Raw genomic sequence first — 25797 nt, 5'->3', positions numbered from 1 at the left:
TTTCATACCAATGTATATGCAGTGCAAAATAACAGTAATAATTTTAAACCTACAAGTGCTACAGAAATAAAATCACTAATTGCTATACAAATGATTATGGGTTGTTTGAAATATCCTAAAAAGGAAATGTATTGGACACGTAGATATCATGTTAACATTATTGCGGACACAATGACTAAAAACCGATTTTTTTCCCTGAGACAACATATTCATTTAATTAACAATTTGGATATACCTAGAAACAATAGAGATAAATTTGTTAAGGTACGTTCTATTTTTGACACTTTAAATATTCGCTGTCAACAATTACCAGTTGAACGAAACCTGAGTGTAGATGAACAAATTGTACCATTTAAAGGTAAACTTTTAGTAAAGCAATACATGAAAGGAAAACCAAATCCTTGGGGGATAAAAATATTTTTACTTTGTGGAGAAAGTGGAATCGTTAACAACGTGATTTTATATCAAGGCATGTCAACTAATATAAATGAAGAGCTCCAGAAAAATTTTGGTTTGGGAGGAGCTATAGTAGTTTGCCTAACTCAAAATATTAGTGAAAATCGACACTATTTATATGTTGATAACTTTTTTTCGTCTTATAACCTTTTTTATGCGTTACTACAAAAAAAAATTTATGCTGCCTGTACTGTAAGTTGAACCGATTTTTCAAACCGCCTATGATGCCCGATAAAAAAATTTCAAATTTAGGAAGAGGTACCTCATTTGAAATCACGTCAAAATTAGGAATAAGTTTGCTAAAATGGTATGACAATAAACCAATAAATATGGGATCGAACTTCATAACATTAGGCGAACCGGAATACGTCAAACGATGGGATAAAAAAAATAAAGAATTTGTGCATATAGAAAGACCCGAAGAAATAAAACTATATAACAAATCAATGGGGGGAGGGGGGGGGGGGGTGACAAGCGTGATCAACTAGTCAGCTACTACAGAATGCATATGAAATCAAAGAAGTGGATACTTCGAATGATTTTTCATGCATTCGATATGGCGGTGACAAATTGTTGGCTGAAATATATAAATGATTCAAATGCATTGAAGATTCCTAAAAACAGGCAACTCGCTTTATTGGATTTTAAAAGCAGTCTTGCCGAAGAACTTATTCTTATTGGCCGACCTACCCCACTAAGAAAACGCGGCCGTTTATCATCAGTATCGCCTAGTGTTTAAAATGTTGACATATATGATATAGGTATCGCCCAAATGCGCCAAATCTTTGGAATTTAGACCTTTGCTAGCTGTCAGCCAAACATTTTTTTTAAAAGTCATCTGCACACATAATCGATGATTTAACTTAATCAGTAAGAAGTTGCTTTTATTTAATATTTATAAAAAAAAAAAAATTAATTGAGCAATTTTTCCAGAACAAACTTTTCCATAGACATTGCAAAATACTAAGTGCTTGTTGTGTTCTTCAATACCTTTGGTAAAACTTGTCCAAACTTGAGACATTTTTAAAAAAGGTAAAGGGTAAACGATATGTCGATACGTAAAACGTACTAACACTACTAACTACTAAGTACTAACGTAATAAAAAATTACTGAGCTGTAACTTGTAAGGAGTAACTAGTAACTATCGAGTATCGAGTACAGACTACAACAAACTAAAGATTACAGAACAAAACAGTGAGTACGGAAAATAAATAACATTGCCTGTTATTAAATATTAATAAAAGGTACAATTGATATCTGATAATACTTTGTAGTTTGTAGAACGCGACACAATATTTATTTATAGCACTTCTGAACAATAGAACAATAACATTACATACGCGATAATAGAAATAACCCATAATATGAAGAATTACAAGATTTAATACTTGGAATTTTCATCCTAAATGATGATAATGTTTATATTAGTTTTAATTTATATTTTATATACAGTTAATATAAACATCTAAACTACAATATTATAATGCAAATATTAATAAATTAGATTGGTATCTTAATCCAGATTGGTATTTTAATCCGGATTGGATTTTTAATCCGGATTAAACGGATTGTTACTTTTGTTTCAATCCGGATCGGTAATCCGGACACGGGATGATCCGGATATTGTGCTCAGCACTAATTCAAATGGACATAACATCAAACGTGTGTTATCAGGTGAATAAAATATAACATCAAAGAATTTACTGTAGCAACTGCTTCTGTAACTAACTAATATGTAAGAAAAAAATACCCAGTGTAGCCAACAATAATATAAATAAAGAAAAAGTAGAAAAATGTTGCATACTTTTACGAATAACCATCTGTTTCAAATTTTCTATCGTTAATTATTAATTTACAAAAACCTTATCATTTATAGATAAATTATAGACGGTTATCTTAATCTACACAATTTAGCGAACGATTAAAATGTATCATAACGTCATTGTAATCAAATGTTGATGTACAGTAATGAAGACAAATTCATGTCCATTGAAATGGACAGTGGTAGTGATGTGTACCGGCGCGTTATTATCCTTAGTGAAGAGAGAGTAAGGACGTATGTCGAAAAATATATGCAAAGGCGCTTATTAAATGACCAAAAATTTTGTTTATTAACACGGAACTACAATGTACTGTATTCTAATGCTTAATAGATTTTCTGTATAACAAATGAGATTCTGACTGAGTGCGTTTAACTCTACAACTGACTGGGCGGCCGTGACTAAGGGGGGCTCTCTGTGCAACTGCCAGGGTAGGAATTGCTGGATAAGCAGATTCCAGCCCGAACGTCCGTTCCCGTAGTCACGTACGCCAGTATACATATCATATTACTCTGAACTATACTATAACTACGTATTATGCTTAAATATAACAGTAGTGAAAGGGTTAAATTGCAACTCACCAATTAAATTTACCTAAAATTTCGCACAAACGCGCCACATTCCTAAATCATCTTTCAAAATGTTTTGAACTGAACCATACGATATTCCTAATGCATTTGCCTTATCTTGATTGTGTAAACGATGATCTGATCGCACCAAATGTTTAACTTTTTCGATTGTTTCATCATTTTTTGAAGTTGACGGCCACCCACTCCGCACTTTGTCTTCGAGTGACTCTTGACCTTTGGCTGTTTTCTTTAATGCTTCATCACCATAAACTGTTTTCAAACATTCAAGCGTTTCTGAAGCAGTTTTTCCAAGTTTAATACAAAATTTAATGTCACCGCGTTGTTCAAATTGTGACATTTTGAAAATATGTGTAATCTCCGTTTCGTATGGACACGATTACGACTCACATGAGACTAATGCAATTTTAACGACAAAACCTACAGATAGCTAATAATGGAATTTTAATTCCAATAATTAGATATTTGATAACAAAAATAGTTTTTTTTTTCTACAAATAAATTCCGGGAACTTTTTGATCCTACTATGTAGGTATTGTAACGTCACAGCATTTTTTGCACTAATATTATTATAATCACAAACATACCTGTACCCATATTGCCACTAATGAGCGTATCTTATTTATATATTGTATGATTATCGCGCGCTAATGCAGAAATGACCGCAGTATTAGGTAATAATTGTTCCCCGGCCCCCACAAACCCGCAGTGTACGGTGTCCACAAGTCGCCACACACGGCCGCCGTTGCTGTCGGCGCTTTTGTCGCGTCCGGCGGCACCGCACCGGCAGAACAGTTCTGAACACCCCGAAATTATTGTGTCATCCCACGAAACGACTACACTGACCTGCCCCACTCAACACGAAAAGCTCCGCCGCCGGCAACTGGACACCACCGTCGCCGGGTCACCGCTCAACCAAAATCATTCTGTTTTTACCTACGCTTGGCCTGGCCGGTAGTTCGTTCAATAATTGCTGTCCACCTGCTTTTCGACAACAATAACTCGACACCCATTTATTGGCAACGACGACGAACAAGTCACGCGACAACCGACTTCAGAAAAAACACTCCAACTGCCGTCACCATTTTCGACTCATGCAATCAACTACCATGATGGGCTAAAGGAACTCACGTGGGCCCGGGCGGCGGCCGACAGCTCCGACCTACAACAACTACCATGCAGTCACCTCACAAAAAAGTCGTAATATGTTTTTATTTCCCCCGTCCCCCCTTTACCAGCACGCTTTTCCGGTAACCCTGCGAGGACACACCATGAGTGATATGGTGTGTCGCCTCCTGCAGGCCGGGAAAGCATGCGACGACGTAAATTGGTTCAACGTAAACAAACGCCATGTCCTGGTTTCTCTGTCAATATAATTAAAATTGTTAATATTATTCTGTATTTGCCATGTGCCAAAATTATGTTCTATTTCGCATTTGCCATGCGCCCAATTTATTATATTCATAAAAAAAAAACACATCATATTATAGCTATTATATCTTTCCTCTTATTATTATTTATAAATTGTAATATTAAATATGATCCTGATAATACCAATTTAATATACCCACGTGATTACCCGAACACAACTCTTATTATTTTTTAACATTATTTTCCCCTTTAATTAAATCCTCGGCATTCATTTGCCGTTGCGTGTGCAAAACCTGTGAGCTCCACCGACTTGGCCCTCGGGTCATCACGCGGTGCGGCTCACAGGTCGCAACAAAAGTGTTCCCCTTTTGTCGTGGGTGGTTTACGGAGCCCTAAAAAGCTCCGTATTCTCTCAGTATTAATCAAATAAATGTCATTTGTACATATTTGCATTGAATTTTTTGATCATATCCTTAGGAATATCAACATCAAAACAACTTTTATTTTGTATGTTAAGACAATTTTTCGAATGCATTTTCCAGTTAGTCTTGCATAGTCTGTTACGAATTTTGGTTTTGAATAACTTACTCTTAAAGTTCTACGCATGCACTATTGTGTGGAAGTAATAGAACATGAGATACCAAACTATTAATTAACCCATCAGCGCCGAGAATTTTTATTTTTTTATGTTTGTACTTTTTTTGACATAAATAGGTTTATATACCATACATTGACGTAACAAAAAAAAAAAAGTTTACATACGCCAAGTCTGAGCTTTAACATGTCACCATATGGGTACACTCGACTATTACCCATTTTTTTTTTTTATTAAAATATTGTTTTGAAATGATAACTATTTTATTTTTTCACTAAATATGTTTGTATTTTATTCCAAATTCCAAAGTTATATCTTATACATAAATAAATAGTACTATAGAATATTAAAATAAAACATCTATCAATAATAATTATAATATTATTTACTATGATATGAAGCAAAGCACATTACACATAACCCAACATTGCATTTTAAACACTGTGTACGTCCTTTGGATGTGCAATTGTCAGCCGCACATCTTCTCCTCATACCATTGGCTACTGGTATTATTAGATGATCTCCCCCATCATACCGTACAGCATCAGGAATTTTAGCTGAAGGTCCTGGTCGTTTTGGCAAATTTCTGTAGGTTATCAAATATGTCTTCACGATATCGCAATTAGTATTTGTAAAACCTCTATAAACTGCATAGTTCAATGATTCATTTATGAGCAACTTAATTACTTCGTCATCAACAAAAAGCTCAAAAAGATGAGTGGATGACATTCCAGAATAAAACGAATAATTAGGTTTTGGAAAAGTACCATTGAATTTTAGATTACCTCGAATCCATTGTGGCTGTTCAACAGTTCGAAATGTAAATTCTTTATGTGTGAACGGAGGATTAGGAATAGATTCTTGATCTATTGATTTATTGGAATCTTCTTGATTTATTGAAAAACCACCCACTCGTTGTCCATTTCTAAATTCGATTTCCGCAGATGCTTGTAATTGCCGGCCACATAAATTATCTACTAGTCCTCCATCTTCGTCACCATAATCTTCATCGGTTATTTCATTTGGGTCAGGAGGTTCAATGTATATATTTACTGCATCAAAATCGTCAAAATCATCTAAAATATTCAAAGCATCTTCGACAGTAAGACCGTCTCTGTAAAAATAATATAATATACCTATAATACGTCAATGTCAGTAATATCATAACATATAAGACGAATGGGCCTATATGGTGACACCATACTAAACAAAGCATAACTCATAGTAGAAATAACTAATCAAAAACAAATATTCAGATAAATGATTCAAAGAACATATTAGATGCAAATAATATATCACCCATTCATTAATAATAATAGTTTATATTTACTGTAGCCGAATACCGGAAAAATCAAAAAAATCGTTCATTTTAACACTGCGGTTTAAATAATACACCGTCAAAAGACACTGTTTACGAATAATACCAAAATTAAGTGCAGATAACATACAATCTGATGCAATAATAATACATGAAATATTTCTGTACGGATTTCCCCAATCGTGTAGTAAACATAGCAATACAGGTGTACCTATATGGTGACGCTCGGCGCTGATGGGTTAATGGATAAGTTTCATCTGATTTTGATATGTTTTACGGTTTTCCGAAATTCAAGTACATCATCGTTAAAATTAAGGTTTTGATTGCGTAGTTGCCTCCATTCTTGCTCAAAGGCATTCAAATCTAAATTTAAGGTGTGGAATTTTGATGAAACAGTAGCAATTGATGTTATATCTTTAATTTTATTTGGGTTTAAGAAGGATAGCAGTTTCAAAAATTTAATATTAGTCACATTAAACGGAAGACGTTTATATATCTGATGAGAGTATCAAACAAAAAAATTTAAACAATTAGTTCGGAATTGTTCCTGAGCTGTTTTAAACATTAAACTATCATTTTCGAGAGCCACAGTACAAGTTCCTCCCAAGTAAATTTTTTCCGAAGGAAGACAATTAATTGGGTTTCTGTTCTGGATGCTAGAAATAATATTGGAGTTCAAATATTCTGGTTACATATAGCATTTTAAAATCATTTTTTAAACTACTTCCATCTTATAATACAGTTCATGGATTTTTGGTTTTGTAGATTGGAATATTATATTTAAACCAACAAGTATTGACAATTTAAATTCAAGAAAATGTAAATATAACTTAGTTAATGGATCAGTTAATTAGCAAATATGATAGATGTTTTATTGTCAATTAATTTTTCACTTAGACAGTTTAACTTTAAAGCAATAAATTGTTTCAATACATGCCTTATATAAGAATTTAGAGGTAACCATCATCTTGTTTGACATGGTTGTAAAAGTTTATTAGGTTTACAGTCAATAAATACTTGGAACTCTTTAAATTCTGATAGTCTTTTATCTCTTACCACATAATTACTGTAGTCTATAATTCGAAGAATTATCGCCAGATGTTTAACAGCAGAGTGATCTGTAGATTCGTCGATAAGAATAGAAAACTTTTGTGACTTCATAATTCCCAGTAAATATTCAAATTCGTACTGACCAATTACATGGTTAACAATCGATGTATTTTTTTGTACGATTACATGATATAACTTGTAATACACTTGAATCTGGATACATACTTTTGAATAGAGATACCACATGATTACTTGTCTGAAAGGCAATATTGTATTCTGCTATAAACATTGCCAATTTTATTTCAGTCTGTTTTATTTGGTATTCATGACTTATATGTTGTACAAGTCTTGGTCATTCATTAATGGACTTTGAAACTGAAACTGATTTTGAATTGTCCCTATGTTTGTCAGACTTTAAATGCCGCTTAATTGCCGAAAGACCACCCAAATAGTCATTGAAACAAACATTGCAGTGAAAAGTATATCCGTTTTACCTTTACACAACCAAGAGGCAAATTCTGGATTTTTTCCATTTTTTCTTTGAATTTTGGTGTGAATGGTTTTTTCTTCAGCCCAAGTCTTGAACCTTCATCATTACTACTTGACATAAAGGGTTAAACATTTTAATTTATACAACTATGATAAACTCTTAAATTTTAATGTTTCAGCATCATCAAGTACATTTAAAAAGAAAACTGACCAGAAAATGAAATGTAATAGCTTTTCTTATTAAATTTAATATAGAAAGTGTATAATTACAATTTTGGTATTGGACTTGCATGATTTTAACACCAACATAGCCTAACAATATGCTCACTTGTTTTATTTTATTTATATACATATTAGTAGCATGTTCAACATCTAGTAGTTCAAAAATGTATAATCCATGCGTTAGTTTTGGCATAACTCCAACATTGGACAATCCTACTTCATCGACTTCATCTACTAAATGTAAATTATTGCAATTTTAATTTTACTTTTCAAATATAATAATATATATTATGTATATGTCAAATAATTAATGTTGCACAATATATTATATACACATTTTATTTTAGCACCAGATATGTTTGGTGACTTGAACCTCAGTAGTATTTCTGATTCAAGTCATTGTTGAAAATCAAGAATCAAATTCAAATGATACAATTGGCTACTATACAGTAATAAATGATATTTATTTTAAACTTGAAATTCCCATTAAGGCATTGGATATGTTTCAAATCATTTCATGTATTCAATTTGCATTATCCCCAAGAATCCGAACAAATTTGGTGGTTTATATAAGATTATTTTTTTTAAATAACTGATAAATCAAAATAAAGTTTAAAGGCGTACAAAGTTCGATAAAATATTTGGAATCAATGTAGGTAATTATCACAAAATAGTAATTCCTAATAATTAGTAGGTATATGGCAATTAATGTATATTTAAATTAAAAAAATGTCTACTTTAAAGTATTAATATTGACCTAAGTAGGTATTAATAAGTATTTGAAGTTTAAAAATAATTGTTATCTTTAAGTATAACTATTATCTATCCCAACAAAAACACTACGTCAACTCCGTGTAAAAAAACGCTAAGTAAAAAAAAAAAAATATAAATGCAATAAAATGTGTGATATAAGGTGGAATCTAAGTAAATGGTTTAATGAATAAAATGTATGTATAAATAATTAATTCAAATTTAATAAAAATTGGTTATTTATATTAATTTATAATATGAATTATTTTAACTCAAATTGATCCGATTTTGGTTTACTTGGCCGCAAAGATTCAGTTTAAAAAATGTATAGCCAAGTACTAATAGTTTATGTAATAAATAATGAAAGCACCATTACAATAAATAAATTATTTTCGGCTAAGTAAACCAAAATTGGATCAATTTGTAGCGTCCCAGCATACAGGAGGACAAACGACTGGTGTTGAGGTAGATGGATTGAGTGTAATAAGTATAACAACTTAATTTGTGATTAATTATTAGATATTTATTTGATTACTATGTAAATAAAACACTTTTACTGCACAAAATGATTTGGTTGCAAAATATTCTGCCGAATAATTAAATTGGACTGGTGTCTGGCGTGAAGGTGCTTGCTCTGACTCTGGTGGCTCACGTCTGAATTGGGTCTAATCGGGGCTCTCCTATATAGTCCAGATAGTCCTACTCCCTGCGTTTCCTCTCCTATCGATAAGATACGTATGTGTCCATGGCCGAGTCGTGCAAAAGCGTACGCGTGTATTATTCTAATATCGCAGCTTCCCACGCCCATGCGACCGGTCGGTCCACATCCTGGTTATTCGCGATACGTAATCTCAATAACCCGACGATATTAATCATATCTCTAGTTACGCCTGTTAATACTACGATTTCATATTTAATATTTCGTATATCTAATTCCAACTATGGTAATATTTTGGAAAGGCTAGGAGTTTGGCCTTCGATACAGCTATTGATGCCCTACACAATATAATTGGTTGGCGAAATCATACGCCCCAGGGTCACTTATATATACCTACGTGTATATGCGTGTTTAGATGTCTCAGCGGGACGTCAGTACATAGCAAATTTGAGTTAAAATAATTCATATTATAAATTAATATAAATAACCAATTTTTATTAAATTTGAATTAATTATTTATACTTACATTTTATTCATACATTATTTATTATATACATTTTATTTTTATTAAAAGGGGGGCCGCATAAATCGGGAAAGTAAAATCCGGGAATACATTTAACAGGAACAATAATATACAGTAAAGTATAACCAGGATAATTATTACACAGGAAACTGATATTCGGGAAAGATATTTTGGGGAAAATATTATTCAGGAAAATAAATTTCAGGAAATTATTCTCTGGAAGGATATTACGTGGAAAAATTAAGTTCAGGAAAATATTTCTTAAGAAAGTATTGAACTGGAATGATATTATATAGGAAAATATTTTTCGGGAATGTATTTAACTGGAAAGATATAACATCGGAAACTGAAATTTGGGAGATATATTTTTCATAAGGAATAACATATAGGCAACTCTTGAGCCATAAAGGATAATCCTGCGGGCTTGTCCTGCCTACCTACTCTATATGGGCCAGTACTGGTGTGGTCTATACTCGTCTATACCTACTGTATGTTTTTAAAATAGTATGCGATCTACCTCGTACAATTTTTATATAAAATATATTATAATTACAACCATATTTTAATATTTTACTTCCGTATGACTATAGCAGGCTAGTATTATTAACCTTACGAATTTCAGCAACCATGGCTCACAAAATAAAAACTTGTAAATGTATTTCTAACGAAAATCTTATCAAACTTTCTAATACAATGTCTATTGATACAAACTTAGTTAGTAGAGCAGCGATAAATACGGCTTATGGACTACGTACTGAAGGTGTTGCGATTGAAGCATATAATAAAATGTTTAAAGTAAAAACTGTAAGAGCTGGACTAATTATACACTCCAAGTATCCATGGTTATGTGCATCACCAGATACATTAGTCTTGTCACAGAATGGGAATATAAATAAAATTCTTGAAATTAAATGCCCTATTTCTTGTAGCAATAAACTCATTTTTGATGTTAGATAGTAAAAAATGTAATTTAAGTTATCTAAAATATGAAAATGATGAGATAGTACTGAAATCATCTCATCAGTACTACACCCAATGCCAGATTCTAATGTTTGTTACAGGCCTTGATAAGTGTGACTTATTTATTTATAATTCTATAAAAACATTAATAATATGTTTAGAAAAATATGATCTTTTTTTGAAAAAGGTAATTTTAAAATTAGAGTATTTTTATTTCAACTATTTCTTACCAACTATCATTTTAAGTTCATACAAATAATTTTAAGACTCATTTATATTGTATGATATTTATTTTGTAATCATAATGTAACAGTACTATATTATAATGTGTAAATATTATATTATATTTAAGTATTATATAAGATAAAATATATTTGAAGAGAGTACCTAAAGAAAATTATTTTTTTATAAGCGGAGGTTGTAAATTTGTTAACACACAACAATTACTACATCCGACAACACAACATATTTTGTTTGACTTTCTCTTATTCATCTTATTTTCAGAGAAGTATAAAATGCTTAATATGAAATAACAAAAATAATAATACCGAGCACCGACTACTGACAAAATAATGTTAGATACAAAGGTAGTTAATTATAAAAAAAAATTAAAAGTCTTATATACTACGTACCTAGTACAATCACAGAATAATCAAAATATTATTATATCCCCTCACTAGTACTATACAATGTACGCTGGCAGCGCTTTAACCTAGATGCGCCATGCACGGCGTGGTAGAATAATAATCCTGATAAAAACCTAACCTATCAATTATCAACTTTTGAACAAAATCGAAAATAAATATGGTAAATTACCAAAATAGAAATATGACTGTTATGGATTATGTGTTATGGACATTTTAGGAATTACTTTATACCGATTACCGATGACAGTCTATGTACTATTTTCATTGTTCATAGTTCATTAATTGTTCACCATATTGTGTCCATACTGCTTCGATACTTCGTGTATAGCTTCTTCACGGTTTGATGGCATGTATATATTGTATAATAGTTATAATATTTGACATCTTCTATAGACTATAGTATTGTGTCTATTATAAATCTCAACAAAAACACTACGTCAACTCCGTGTAAAAAAACGCTAAGTAAAAAAAAAAAAAATATATAAATGTAATAAAATGTGTGATATAAGGTGGAATCTAAGTAAATAGTTTAATGAATAAAATGTATGTATAAATAATTAATTCAAATTTAATAAAAATTGGTTATTTATATTAATTTATAATATGAATTATTTTAACTCAAATTGATCCAATTTTGGTTTACTTAGCCGGAAACAATTTATTTATTGTAATGGTGCTTTCATTATTTATTACATAAACTATTAGTACTTGGCTATACATTTTTTAGACTGAATCTTCCGGCCAAGTAAACCAAAATTGGATCAATTTGAGTTAAAATAATTCATATTATAAATTAATATAAATAACCAATTTTTATTAAATTTGAATTAATTATTTATACATACATTTTATTCATTAAACTATTTACTTAGATTCCACCTTATATCACACATTTTATTACATTTATATATTTTTTTTTTTTTTACTTAGCGTTTTTTTACACGGAGTTGACGTAGTGTTTTTGTTGAGATATCATTAGTTTTTATTAGGGTCAAGATATTTTTTATTTTTTTTTCCCATTATTATGATGTAATGTCTTATTTATAATTTTTTTAAGATGTTTAAATATATCGTTCTGTACAAAAGTACATTTTGTTTCCTATACTTCAGCACCCATTTTAATACTCTATCTGCAGTACACCTACCTTGAACCAGAGGCATTTTTAATTTACCAATTGATCTATTGGTACATTTTTCAATATTTAATAAAATGGAAATAACTGTTTGGATTTTGGATTCTTTCTTTTTAGTGGTACTTCATGTACCGTGTTAATACTGCACTGTTTAATAGTAGTACTATTATAACTTTCAACTACGATTTTAGATTGAGTAGACTCCTGATATTTTTTTTCCTCATATCTCGCGCCTTTTGGAGTTAAGTTACCATTTTTAATGTAGACACAATTCGACACAAATATGAAGACAGTCAAAATAAAGTATTATAATAAAGACTGTTATAATTATTATTATTATTATAACGACTATATATTATTTAACAATAAAATGCTCAATGGAAAATGATAAATAGTCGATACGGTTAGGTTTGGTGATACCACGTGCATTGAATAATAATATTATGGACACGAGACAATAACGCCGACAACAAGCTCGTACGCAGGACGCGAGACGAAAGAACGAAAATCGAAATTACGAAAACAGAATGCACCGATACCGATAACTGATAAGCGATTGTGGACCATGTTCGCGTGTTAGTGTGTTGTATGTGTCTAGCGGTGGGGGGAAGCAATAGTAGTGGGAGACACACGCCGCCGTCACAAGAATCCCCTCACTCGTCCCGTCAACATGACGCGTTTAATACGGCAGCCGGCGGCGAAAGTAATATAAAATGATCACTTAAATATCCACAGTTTTTTGATCATAACTAAAATACTATTCAACCGATTCTATTTAAAATTATAAAAGCACGTAGCCTATGATTTTCTCGATCGATTGATATCTCATTCTAACTATTTGGTTCATTTATTAGACCTACAGCCTTTAATAAAGAATACCAAAATATTAACACGTATTAAATGGGAATGTTTAGGTTTCTGTAGATATACACGGTCGAGTGCTTCGCCTTCCTTTTTTTTTTTTACTTAGCTCGCGACACTACCGTGTCGCTGGATACGGGTCTTCGATTCATTTATTTTTATTTTATTTTATTGGGTGTTGTGATATTTCCTTATTAATATTATTCAAAAGTTTAACTACACAAGTTTATACAATAAACCCAGAATTTTCCTACAAATACAATGGCGGAGAAAAAAAGGGTATTCGGTAAGTGTACAATATTATGTTTAGCTTTTAATACCTTCGTTTTACTAATTAAATATTGTATTTTATATTAACTTGTACATAACAATAAATGTTTTATATTTATTTAGTAGTTTTTTTAATAGCTTAAAATAATAATAATGTAATTATGAGATATTTTTTTTAACTAAAGAGGCTAATAATGACAAATAAAATTATATATATATATATATATATAAATATTATATTATTTAATCTACATAATTTTGAATTCATCAGTATTTTTAGTTTTAATTAGGTAAGGTACCATGCCTACATAGGTATACAAAATATTTTTGTATTTATATTTTCAGATATTTGGTATGTCGTGAACGGTATTGTAAAGGAACAGCCAAAAGACTTGCTAATGGCGTTATTGTTAACCAAATACCACATACCCATGAGCCTAATAATATTGAAACCGAACGGCTGGAATCAAAAAAAGAGTTTAGGGCAAAATTGATTCAAAGAGCAGTTGAAGAAACTACGAACTTCGAATCATCTACGATGAAGAATGTTTAAGGTATTATAATATTTTACGTTTAGAACTAAACAGTGGTGTATTGTTAAATAGATTTATGGGTATACGCATCTAAAACTAGTTGAATATGTTTACCTTAAAAAATGTTCTCGCTTCCCTAATACATATCTTTACGCTTATAATAATACCATCTGATAATCTTTTATTACAAACACTTACTCTTCACGTGTATATGTATCAACGAATCGAATCAACGTAAATAACTTTTAACTTGCGCACTTCTGAAATTAATTTTTTATAGTTTTTAAATTTATTTACCTTATCCAACAAATATTTCTAAATATTTTAGAATTCTGTTTACAATAATTCTTATGAATAATATTTGTAGTAGGTACAGTTCATAAACCAAACATAATGTATGATTTATTGTCATTTCAGATATGATAGAGCTGCTGTACATTATTGTTGGCCAACCGCTGAAACCTCTATGCGTAAAGCTCGTAAAAAAATTATTCCACCATTACCACCTACACTGAATGCATTAAAAGAGTACCTTGAACAACATTTGGATAGATATAAATGTTGTGATCATTCATTCTATCAAGATTATAATATTGATAATCAAGGAAAGTATACAGTGATATTTGGTTGTATTGATCTTATCCGTAAAGTGGTCAATCAAGGGGGTGAAGAGGTGCATGCTGATGCAACGTTTAAAGTTGTACCATCTCGACCAAATTGCAGACAGTTATTTATAATGCATATGATCATTCAAAACCATGTGAGTTCTATCATAATTTAGTTACTGATATCTTTATATTAAAAAAAAAAACACTAAAAGTTGTATAATCTTGAAATTCAAACATTCGATAAGACCAAAATAATATACCTACCCAAAATATTATCATTTTAAGAATACTGAAATTTTATCATTTTTATTTAACAGTCTATACCAGTGATATATATATTGATGGAATCAAAAACTGAGACAGCATACACTCAAGTTTTGATGAAGTGTAAAGTTCTATTTCCTGAAATTAAGCCAATATGTATAATGACTGACTTTGAAATTGCATTACAGAATGCTTTTAAAATTGTATATCCAGATGCAATTCAACATGCATGTTTTTTTCACTATGTTCAGGTATTTGTTTGTTAATTTATTTAAAATTAATTGGTACTTAACATTTTATTTAGTCCAATTAATCAATTAGTTATCACCCATGTGATTAATTTAAATATTTTTTATGTTTAATAGTGTTTGGTCAAAAATATTAGGAGTCAAGGATTAATACCCTATGTTAAAAACAACGAAATGGCTCAAATATGCATTAAAATGACAGCTGCTTTAGCTTTATTACCACCTAACAAAATAGAAGGTTTCCAAATAATTCGAAGGTACAGCAGGGACAACAATATAAATCTGACTTCCTTTTTTACTTATTTCTCTAAGTAAGTTGAACAATATTTACAAATTAAATACCTATTTTGGCGACTGTTCTGTAGTCATTAGTCATTAGACAAAAAACCCCTATTTTGCATTTTTAGCCCCCTTGGGGCACGCGAAGGGGGTGAACAATAATGATCAAATTTAACATAAATTACTATTTTATAGTAATGAACAAAATGAGGGGGTGAGAAATTTAAAATATTAAAATATTTTTTTTCATCTCTGACTAAGGGCCACCCTAAGCGAACATAGTATGTTCGCTATTTAAAGAAAACTTTGTGTATAGTTATTTCTGTCTCGTTACAACATTTTGGTGGATTGTCAATTACAACACTTTAATTTGTGTACTATCAACAAAATCAACATGTGATGTGTCTTCTAAAACATCATTGTCATTGACATCTAAAACAACAAAATATTGTTTTTCAACGTTCAAGTCATTTCATCTTCAAAATGAAGTGAACACAATCTATGATTTCTAATTAGAATATCAGGGTCAATAGTTGGTAAATTGATTGGTTTACAACGTTAAAACCATACAGCACATCTATAATTATTAAAACTATTGGTAAGTACTTATAAAATTATTTGTAATAAATGATAGAAAACCAACATCAAGGTTAGAGATTGTTTATTAATACATACAATACATAATCACTATTATACGTCAAGGGTCTGTCAGAACAAACGCATGTTTTTTAAAATAATGCTACGCTCAAAGTAATTTCAGTAAAAAATGTTTTATTGTACACATATGCAGATTTTTATATGTAACAAAATTTAGGTTTTGAAAATAATGTCAGGCATATGGCGCTCTTGAGTAACAAAGTAGGGATGCAGGCACTCGAAAAACGACCCTATCGCGTCCCGAAACTTTTCTCACCACTTGAATGATCTTGTCTTTCAATTCATCAAGGGTTCGTGGTTTGTATTGGTAGACTTTTGATTTTATGTGACGACACCAAAAAAAATTGTATGTTGTCAAGTCAGATGAGCAAGGGGGCCACGGAATGTCCCCAAAACACGATGTGACCCATATGTATGACATTATTTTCAAGACCTAAATTGTGTCCCATATAAAAACTGCATAAGTGAATACATTTTTTGATATAATAAAACATTTTTTACTGAAATTACTTTGAGCGTAGCATTATTTTGAAAAACATGGGTTTAGTCTAGCTTAGTGACAAGAAATAGGTGAGTCTCTTTTTGGTATTTCTTACCTTGCGTGATTTCTAGGAAATCTATGAAATTTGGTTTCAATTTCTTTTTTCCCAAAGAAAATACTGCTGCAAGTCGACAAACAACATGTATGGCCACCTGAATACATTATTGCAAAACAATTGCAATAAAAATAAATTAAAAATCATTTACTCAGGGAAAGTAACAAAAAGAGCAATGTGTGTCGTATGATATAAATTTCGGATAACGAGTGCAGGGGCGCACCCAGGATTTTTTTTTATTGGGGGGGGGGGCTAAATTCAAATCATTTTAATATTAATAGGTAGTATTTATTTTGAAATATGTACAGAAATCTTAAAGCTTGTTTACAATCGTTTACTAACTAATTTTGTTTTTTTGTTCCGGTTTTAAGTCGCGCCGTAGCAGTGATGTTATACCTGTAAAACAAATATTACCTATTAATTAAATTATGAATAATATAGTGATTGTTTTTTATAAATCTAACCTTTTAAATTATAAAGTTAAGACGCCTTGGTCCTTTTTTCCCCAATACTGAGATTACTTCTGAAGTTTGAACATCGATTTCTCTGTGAATATGAAGCATAGCTAATCCATTCGGTCGATTCTGACTCATTGTATTTCTCAAATATGTTTTTATTCTTCTCAAAGTGGAAAATGATCTTTCTGTTGTACTAGTCGAAACAGGCAATGTTGAGAATATTTTTAAAAGTATAAATATAGTTTCAAATAGAGTATCATTACACAAATTTAATGCATCGATTGCATTATGTGGTAATGAATGATTTGAGCATTGGAATTTTTGATACCATAAATCAAATTCTGCTACTGCAGCGTTAACACCATTTTCTGGTATATCATTTTTATAAAATTCTAAAAGTTTTAAATACTGTGATTTTTCTGTTTGATTAGGAGAATTTCCAGTAGGTAAAAGACACTTAAAACTTTTAATAATACATTTATGCTTTAAAAATCGGTCGTATACGTTGTTTATAAAAGAATCTAGCCATGGAATAAAAATGGCACGTCTGTAATATTTTTCTTCATTTTCTACTGGTACATTGCATCGTTTGGTTTGATTTTTTGTTAATCTGGGCATAGTAATTGTTAGTTCTAAAGCATTAGCAATTTCGTTTGCTTCATCAAAAATAATTTTAAATTCATTTTCAACATTAGTTCGTATCTCGCGAAGAACGAATACTACACCGTCCACGTTATTCAAAGCCTCTGAAATATCTAAATCACTCGATTGAAGAATTTTACTGATTGGTAAAGTATAACTTAACAGTTTCTCTGCACACAATACTGAAATAATAAAACCTGATTGTCGAATCCTACTTAAAAGTAAGAACGCATTAGACAATGAGTCTTTACAACAACATGACTGTATTTCTTCTAAAGCTGCAACTACAGGCAACAACATTTGTTTCATTATAATAACGGAATCATATTAATAATATTAACAATCGCGATATTAAAGACAAATTATAACAATATTTATTTAACGTCGTTTCAAGCTATCAACATGATATACATATAATTAAAATGAATAAAACAATTAGACAATTAAACAATTAGTAACACATTATAATATGTAACAAACAAACGGAGCGACAGACCGATGTCGTCGCGACGCGGCTGAGCGTATAACTAACTGATTAATAATAATAATAATAACAATGCAGGCTGGCTCTTGATGGAACATCACTACTGTTCGCGCCTTTGAGCAGCGCGTGTGTATACGCGATGTTAGTGATAACGTATTCCAAAGAAGTTGTAATACCTTGAAACCCAAACAAATATTTCGCCCATAAGAAATACATAGTAAATAATTTGGAAATTAATTAATTAATTAATATAAGTATATTTTGCACAAAATTTCAAATGCATAATGTTCATCGTAGACAAAGGAATTATAAAGTTATTAGATTCAAACTTAATTCATTTGTAATTTTAAATTTACTAAAAAAATAAATTTGGCGGTAAAAAAGTTAATTATGTTCACTTTAATTTTATTACGTCTAGGTATATTTAATATTATGATCTACATTTTTTTTTTTTTTTATCAATATTCATTCCGCATTTAGCTATTTTATGATATGGTTTATTTAAAGAACACCCAAATTGGCCAAATTTATCCCTTGTTCGTGAACGTGTTAACTGTTGTTATTATTTTTTATTCAAAAATATTTTATTGTTTATACAATTATTAATATAGGTTACTGTTGGGCTGTTGGATGTAATCATCACAACCAAAGAGAAAAGTGTAAATTTTTTACACTTCCTAAAGATACAAAAACTCGTAACAGGTGGTTGAAATTACTTAAGTAAGTATTTTTCTCCTATATATAATATGTATTACAATTTACAAAATTAATATATATTGTAAATAATCTTTACTTCATGTAAAAAATTATAGCCGAAGTGACCTACCTGGCCCTGGATGTGTTGTTTGTAGTTGTCATTTTAAAAATGGACTTCGAATTAACGGACCTGAGTTGCAAGAGCAGTTAAAAAAGGCTTTTAATAATGACTTTCCACCGCCTCCCCAAAAAAGAAGAAAGCTTGATGAAAATTCAGATGATTCAGAAATTCAAATATTGAATTTAAATAAGAAGATAGTTTTGAATTTAGATTCAAAGTTAGTACTTTTGTTATTAAATTCTTCAAATAGACTCAGGCACGTATCTGTGACCTCATCTTGGGGGGGGGGGGGGGGGGGGGGTGATTAATTTTTTTAGGAATACCTAGTCCAAATCCTCTATAATTCATTTAAGCCGGTGTGCTCTTACATTAAAAATAATTTGCTGTGCCTAATAATACATTTATTAAACAACTGTAATTTAAATAGTTAATAAATAATCGTTTAATAATTGATAATAATATATAAATAATATGTTATTGTCATAATGAATTTATTACATCTGTCATTTTCTACAATAAGAGATCGGCGTGTCTCCTTTTCATTTTAGCAAACCTTTGTATAATTTCTTGAGTGTCAATTTCTATTTCACTGTGTATATTCAATAATGCTAATCCACATAGCCGATTTTGTCCCATTTTTGAGCGCAACCAAGTTTTTAATCTACAGAATATGCAAGCATGTAGCAAACATTCAAATCATTGTAACGAGACTGGTTGTTGTTGTAGTTTGATGGTTCTTTATTTAAATAATTACAATCATACAACCATGCGTTAAAGTTTTTTACAATTTTTTCTTGAAGTTTTATGCTCAACGAGCGTACATTTAAATTATAGTATTCTAAGGGATTTTACAAAACGGGGGAAAGACATATATAGGTTTATTGTATTTGACTCACGGTGGTTTTCGTGTGTTCGGATGTATAATATTTGATGATGGGGACAGTGACAGTTCTGTCGCGGCTCGACGGCACCACGGCTCGACGGCTTGGCTGTTGGATGATAGGGACGGTAGCGGCTCCTGTATGGCTCGACGGCTCCACGGCTCGACGGCTTGGCTGTTGGATGATAGGGACGGTAGCGGCTCCTGTATGGCTCGACGGCTCCACGGCTCGACGGCTTGGCTGCTGGATGATAGGGACAGTAGCGGCTCCTGTATGGCTCCACGGCTCCACGGCTCGACTGCTGGATGATAGGGACAGTAGCGGCTTCTGTATGGCTCGACGGCTCCACGGCTCGACGGCTTGGCTGCTGGATGATAGGGTCGGTAGCGGCTCCTGTATGGCTCGACGGCTCCACGGCTCGACGGCTTGGCTGCTGGATGATAGGGACAGTAGCGGCTTCTGTATGGCTCGACGGCTCGACGGCTTGGCTGCTGGATGATAGGGACAGTAGCGGCTTCTGTAGGGCTCGACGGCTCGACGGCTCGACGGCTTGGCTGCTGGGTGATAGGGACGATTCGGATTAATCTATTGAACAGCCGTGAATAACGGTCGCTAGTACCGTCCGGTCTGTTCAGATTAGGGAATCAAGAGAGCTTTGCTGCGGATCGCCTCCGTGGATAACGGTCACTAGTACCGTCCGGAGGACGTTCACACTGCTAGGCAGGGAGACTGAGTGATGATACCGTGTTCAGCGACTTATATATCTGCGGTTATGCGCTATCCGGTTTGATGTAGAATATAGTTTTGTTCTTTTGAATATTTTAAGGGTTTTGGTGAGTAGGTGCATATTTAATGCTAATGAATTTGCTAGTAAATAGATTGACGATTTCGATTCTGCCATCGGTTTGACGCTAAGTTCCTGATTAATCTTGACTTAAGTTACGGGCGGCAGGTGGTTATGTATGCGCTTCTGACCAGCGCTCTCTATTGACCGTACCGTCAGTGAGCGGCGGCGTGTGTCGATTACACTCCTCGCAAGAGTGTTGTATGTGCGCGTTGTGGAATGGTTGAGTAACGGGCAAACAGAGCGCGCCACCTAAATAGGCGCTCTGTTTGATCCCGTTACATCATACAAGCAGATTAGCGTGCACAAGCGGATGCAATCATAATAGAAAACAAGCGAATTTAAAAACTACCTTCTTAATGTTGAAAATGATCTTTCAGCTGAAGCAACGCTAATGGGCAAACATGCAATTATTAAAAGTAGCCTCTTAATATTGGGATATATAACTTCACAGCAAATGTCAGCGGATGTAATAGCATCTAAACTTTTAATATCATATTTCCCTAAAACAAAAAATACATTATTTTATTGGTAATACATATATTTTTGAATGAAACTATAGTAAGTTGATAAACATTTTATTCACCTTCATTTTTTTCCCTTTTCCACTTTGATTTCCAGAGAGATAGCTCTGACTTGAGTTCTAGTTCACTCATATTACAATCTTGAAAAGAAAAATATTTAATGAATAGTTTGACTAACTCATTTTCATCATCACTATCCACCTCAATAATATTTCTTGGCATTAATTTTGTTAATTTCAAAACTGCTTGATTTTTTTCATTTAAAAACCTATTTTTGAGATCATCTAATACATTGTCAAGCAAAGGAATGTAAATTGACACTCTGTAATAATCCTCTATAGTACTTGTTTGGTAATTTGATCTTGCAGTTTGACGACATACTATTCGAGGCTTTTTTATTTCTATATCATGCTTTATCATTTCTTTTTTGCATACTTCAAATATTAAGTTGAATTCCTCAGAGCAATTGGTTCTTTTATTTTCCAAGTTATCAATGACATCATGTATAATTTCTGTAGAATTACTTATATTTATATAATTTTGGTTCTAATATAGTTGAGTTTATATCCACAACTTCATCATCTTCACTATCATTATTTGAGGAAAAAGCATGTTTATGACAGTCAATGAATGCTATAAAATTCTCTTTTCTAATACCCTTATAGATGTACCTTAAAATGAGACTCATCTGTGAAGTATGACTGATGTCTGTGGTCTCATCAAATATGATGCTAAAGTATTTAATTTCTTTAACTTCGTCAATAATTTTATTCATAATAAAATGTTTACAGCATGTAATTAAATCATTTTGAATTATTGGGCTAATATAAGTTGCTCTTGCGTTTAATGATTTTAAATGGTCTTCAAGCACTTTATCCCCAGATAATACTCTATACTTTAATAGTTCACGAAAATTACCTTGATTAGTAATTATAGACTTTGGGATTGTAAGTGTACTATCTTCATTGTTGAAAAGTTTTCCAGAATCAAAATTTCCTCTCAGGGGGATATTTTGTCGACCAAGAAAAATTATGCTCTCTACAATTGGTTTCAATCTCTCTCGATTTTCAAAAACAGTTTTTTTTCTATGAGTGAGTGCCATATTGATAACTTCTTTTTGAGGATTTTTGTGATTGCGTAAAAAATAATCTGCGGTGGTAACTGCGTTTATGTGATATTTATGGCTGTTATGAACTGCTAAATCACCTGATTGCCCTGAGGTTTTTGAATATTTGTTTAATGGTGTAGCTACAAATTTTTGTAGTACTGTACTGTTGCATTTTCCTCCTTTATCAGCGAAAAGAACACAATACTTGCAAAATAACCCTCTCTTTTTATTAGAATACATTAGCCAACTATATTTTTCAAAATATGATCTGTTTAGATACCTCTTTCCTTCTTTATTATTCTTTTTATGTAAACTGAATGGGTATACAAAATCTTTCCCAGGCAAGTTGAACAGCTCTAATAGTTTAGCTTTGTTATAATCTGATATAAATGCATTAGTTTCCTTTAAATAATCACCAATATCTTCACTAAATTCAGTGCTATTGCCTTCTACAGGATGTTGGACGTGAGCACTATCAATCACTTTTGGTCCTCCTGATTTATAAATATATGTTTTTAATTATAACCTGACATTTATTATTTAATATTTATATACATAATTTGCATTTATCTATATTTTGAATGTAGTTATTTAAAAAATAAAGGTTTCTCCTGTGATGTACTACTACAAGTATTAGTTGAATTTAAATCTGACGGTAAAAGAGCATTTTAATTTACACTATATTGTGGCTCATGGCCATTATCAATTTTTGATCGTTTTTCTGAAGAAATAAATTATAATTAGGTATATATTTATTATAATTATTAATTATCCATTAGACATTAGTTTAATTAAGTAAATAATATTGTTCTTACCTTCTGTCCTTTCTGAATGAGTTTTATTCTGTAACCATTGTGTTAGCATAGTTTTTTGTCCACTCAACTTGCGTTTGCTCATTATAAGATAATAAAAATATTAAAATTATGACATAATTATTGACAAATAATGATATAACTGCTATAATATTTGTCAAGAACTCAATTCTAATAATTACTTCAGAAATTTTTTTCGAAAAACGTTTATCTTTTCGTCAAAAAATGTGATTGATAATATTTTAACCGTGATAAGAATATACAGAAGAATATTCTTATCTATCGACTATCTCAGTGTAAATCATTATCACGATTTTACTGATACTATCTTAAAAATTATTCTTAAATCGTAAATTAGTTAATTTATTATAAAAATTTATTTAAAAAAATAGTAGATGATACTAAGAATTAAGACGGACTGTATAAGGACTTATGGAGGGGGGGGGGGGTGATCGCCCCTATCACCCCCCCCCCCTCAAATACGTGCCTGAATAGACTATGTATTTTATAATGATAAATGATTCATGAACTAAATGCAGATATTTGAATAGATAATATATCATAATGGCCTTAAATTCAAAACAATTCAGTAGTTTTATTTTAATACCTATCATAAATATTACATATTGTTTTGAAAGATATAATAATTCCATTTGCAGGGGGTGAAAGGATTTCAAATTGTTTGAAAATGGTTTATAAAACTATAAAAATATTGATTTTGGATGAGAATTTTATTTTATATTATTTTTGTTACTAATTTAAACTAAATGTTCTGCCACTCTTAAAATAGATGATACAATGTTTCTATTACTTAATTTTATAATAACTACCTAGTATTTATATTTTCACGATTAAATATTTCATTGAATATTAAATTTGGTAATTTTTCAGATCTGTTTCGGGTCTGTCTACACAATCAATTCCAAGTGTAACAGTATTAGAAACTGAAAATCATATCCTTAAGAATGAAAATGAAGAATTAAAAAGTAAATTGTATAAGCTATCTGTTTCATTTTCTTATGAGACCATATGCAACAGTGATGAATTGGTTAATGTGTATACTGGTTTACCAAATTCAACAGTTTTTAATTCTCTTTTTAAGATGTTTAGAGTTGTAAATTTAAATTATTTTTTGGGGTGGAATGTAAAAACTATAAGCTCTCGGGATCAATTATTATTAACATTAATGAAACTGAGATTAAATTTACCTCATTTAGATTTATCCCAGCGTTTCAATTGTAGTCGTGCTACATATACTAATTATTAATCATTAATATTTAATATTAATATTAATATTAATATTTAATTAATAATTATTATTTATTATTAATATATTTATTAATATATTTATTACTTGGATCTATGCTATTTATGAAAATGTTTTCCTAAAATGTATGGATAAAATACCATCTAGGAATAAGAAAAAATTGTACTTACCAAATACTTTTAGTTCATTTACTAACTGTAGGATCATAATTGATTGTACAGAGTTTCCTACTGATGTAACTAGAAAATCTATGGTTATTCAGAAATCTACTTATAGCAATTACAAACATCATCATACCTTAAAAGCTCTAATAGGGGTTGCGCCAAATGGTGTTGTGACATTTTGTAGTAATCTATTTCCAGGCTCAACATCTGATAAAAATGTTACTTTACATAGTGGTTTATTAGCACAACTAGAAGAAGGAGATTTAGTTTTAGCCGACAAAGGGTTCTTAATTAGAGATATTTTGCCAACTGGAGTCCATCTAAATATACCACCATTTCATGATACACCACAATTTAGTAAAGAACAAATTTATTTAACTGAAAATATCGCTCGAGCTCGTATACATGTAGAACATGCCATACGTAGGATTAAATGTTACAGGATTTTAAATCATATTCCTACATTATTATTGCCTCACAGTGATTGTATTTTTAAAGTAGTTTCTGCTCTCACTAATTTAAAATTTCCTTTAATCAAAGAAATTCGAGATAAAATGTCAATAAATTGTAATAATTATTAAAAGTAAATTATAGAAGTATAATTTATTTATTAATCTGTGTGATGTTTAGTTACTGTTAATATTTAAATAATTCTGAAACAATTTTTTTTTATATTACCTGTAGATATTAATACATACCTAATATTAACTATTAATTTTTACCTAAAATGTATGGAATATAATGTTCTTAATAAAATGATTTAATAATGTTAAAGTGTTTTGACCAATTTGTTTCTTTACAGATTTGAACTATGATAGTTTCATCTGTTGTCCACACAACTAAAAAGCATCTACTTCTCTTGGTCATAAATAGCTGGCCTTGTATTTGGTGCCAGTAATT

The 25797-nt window shown here is 31.0% G+C and overlaps 1 protein-coding gene and 2 pseudogenes across 1 annotated transcript; 2 read left to right on the top strand and 1 right to left on the bottom strand.

Annotated features, from left to right (window-relative positions):
* Positions 1-10467: 10467 nt before the first annotated feature.
* LOC107170175 (uncharacterized) lies at positions 10468-15679 on the top strand (annotated as a pseudogene).
* A 4128-nt stretch (positions 15680-19807) lies between these two features.
* Positions 19808-22648, bottom strand: LOC149061030 (52 kDa repressor of the inhibitor of the protein kinase-like; annotated as a pseudogene).
* Positions 22649-23861: 1213 nt separating this feature from the next.
* LOC149061029 (uncharacterized) lies at positions 23862-25478 on the top strand. The gene is made up of 4 exons (XM_089214943.1): positions 23862-23886; positions 24257-24266; positions 24358-24723; positions 24806-25478. Exons 1-4 carry the CDS (start codon positions 23862-23864, stop codon positions 25476-25478), a joined length of 1074 nt encoding a protein of 357 aa, XP_089071069.1.
* The last annotated feature ends 319 nt before the right edge of the window (positions 25479-25797 follow it).

Source organism: Diuraphis noxia, unplaced genomic scaffold (genome assembly GCF_037042655.1).
Source record: "Diuraphis noxia isolate RWA-SAM2 unplaced genomic scaffold, SU_Dnox_SAM2 contig0001, whole genome shotgun sequence".
Classification (NCBI taxonomy): Eukaryota; Metazoa; Arthropoda; class Insecta; order Hemiptera; family Aphididae; genus Diuraphis; species Diuraphis noxia.
This window is presented reverse-complemented; position numbering and strand designations above follow the sequence as displayed.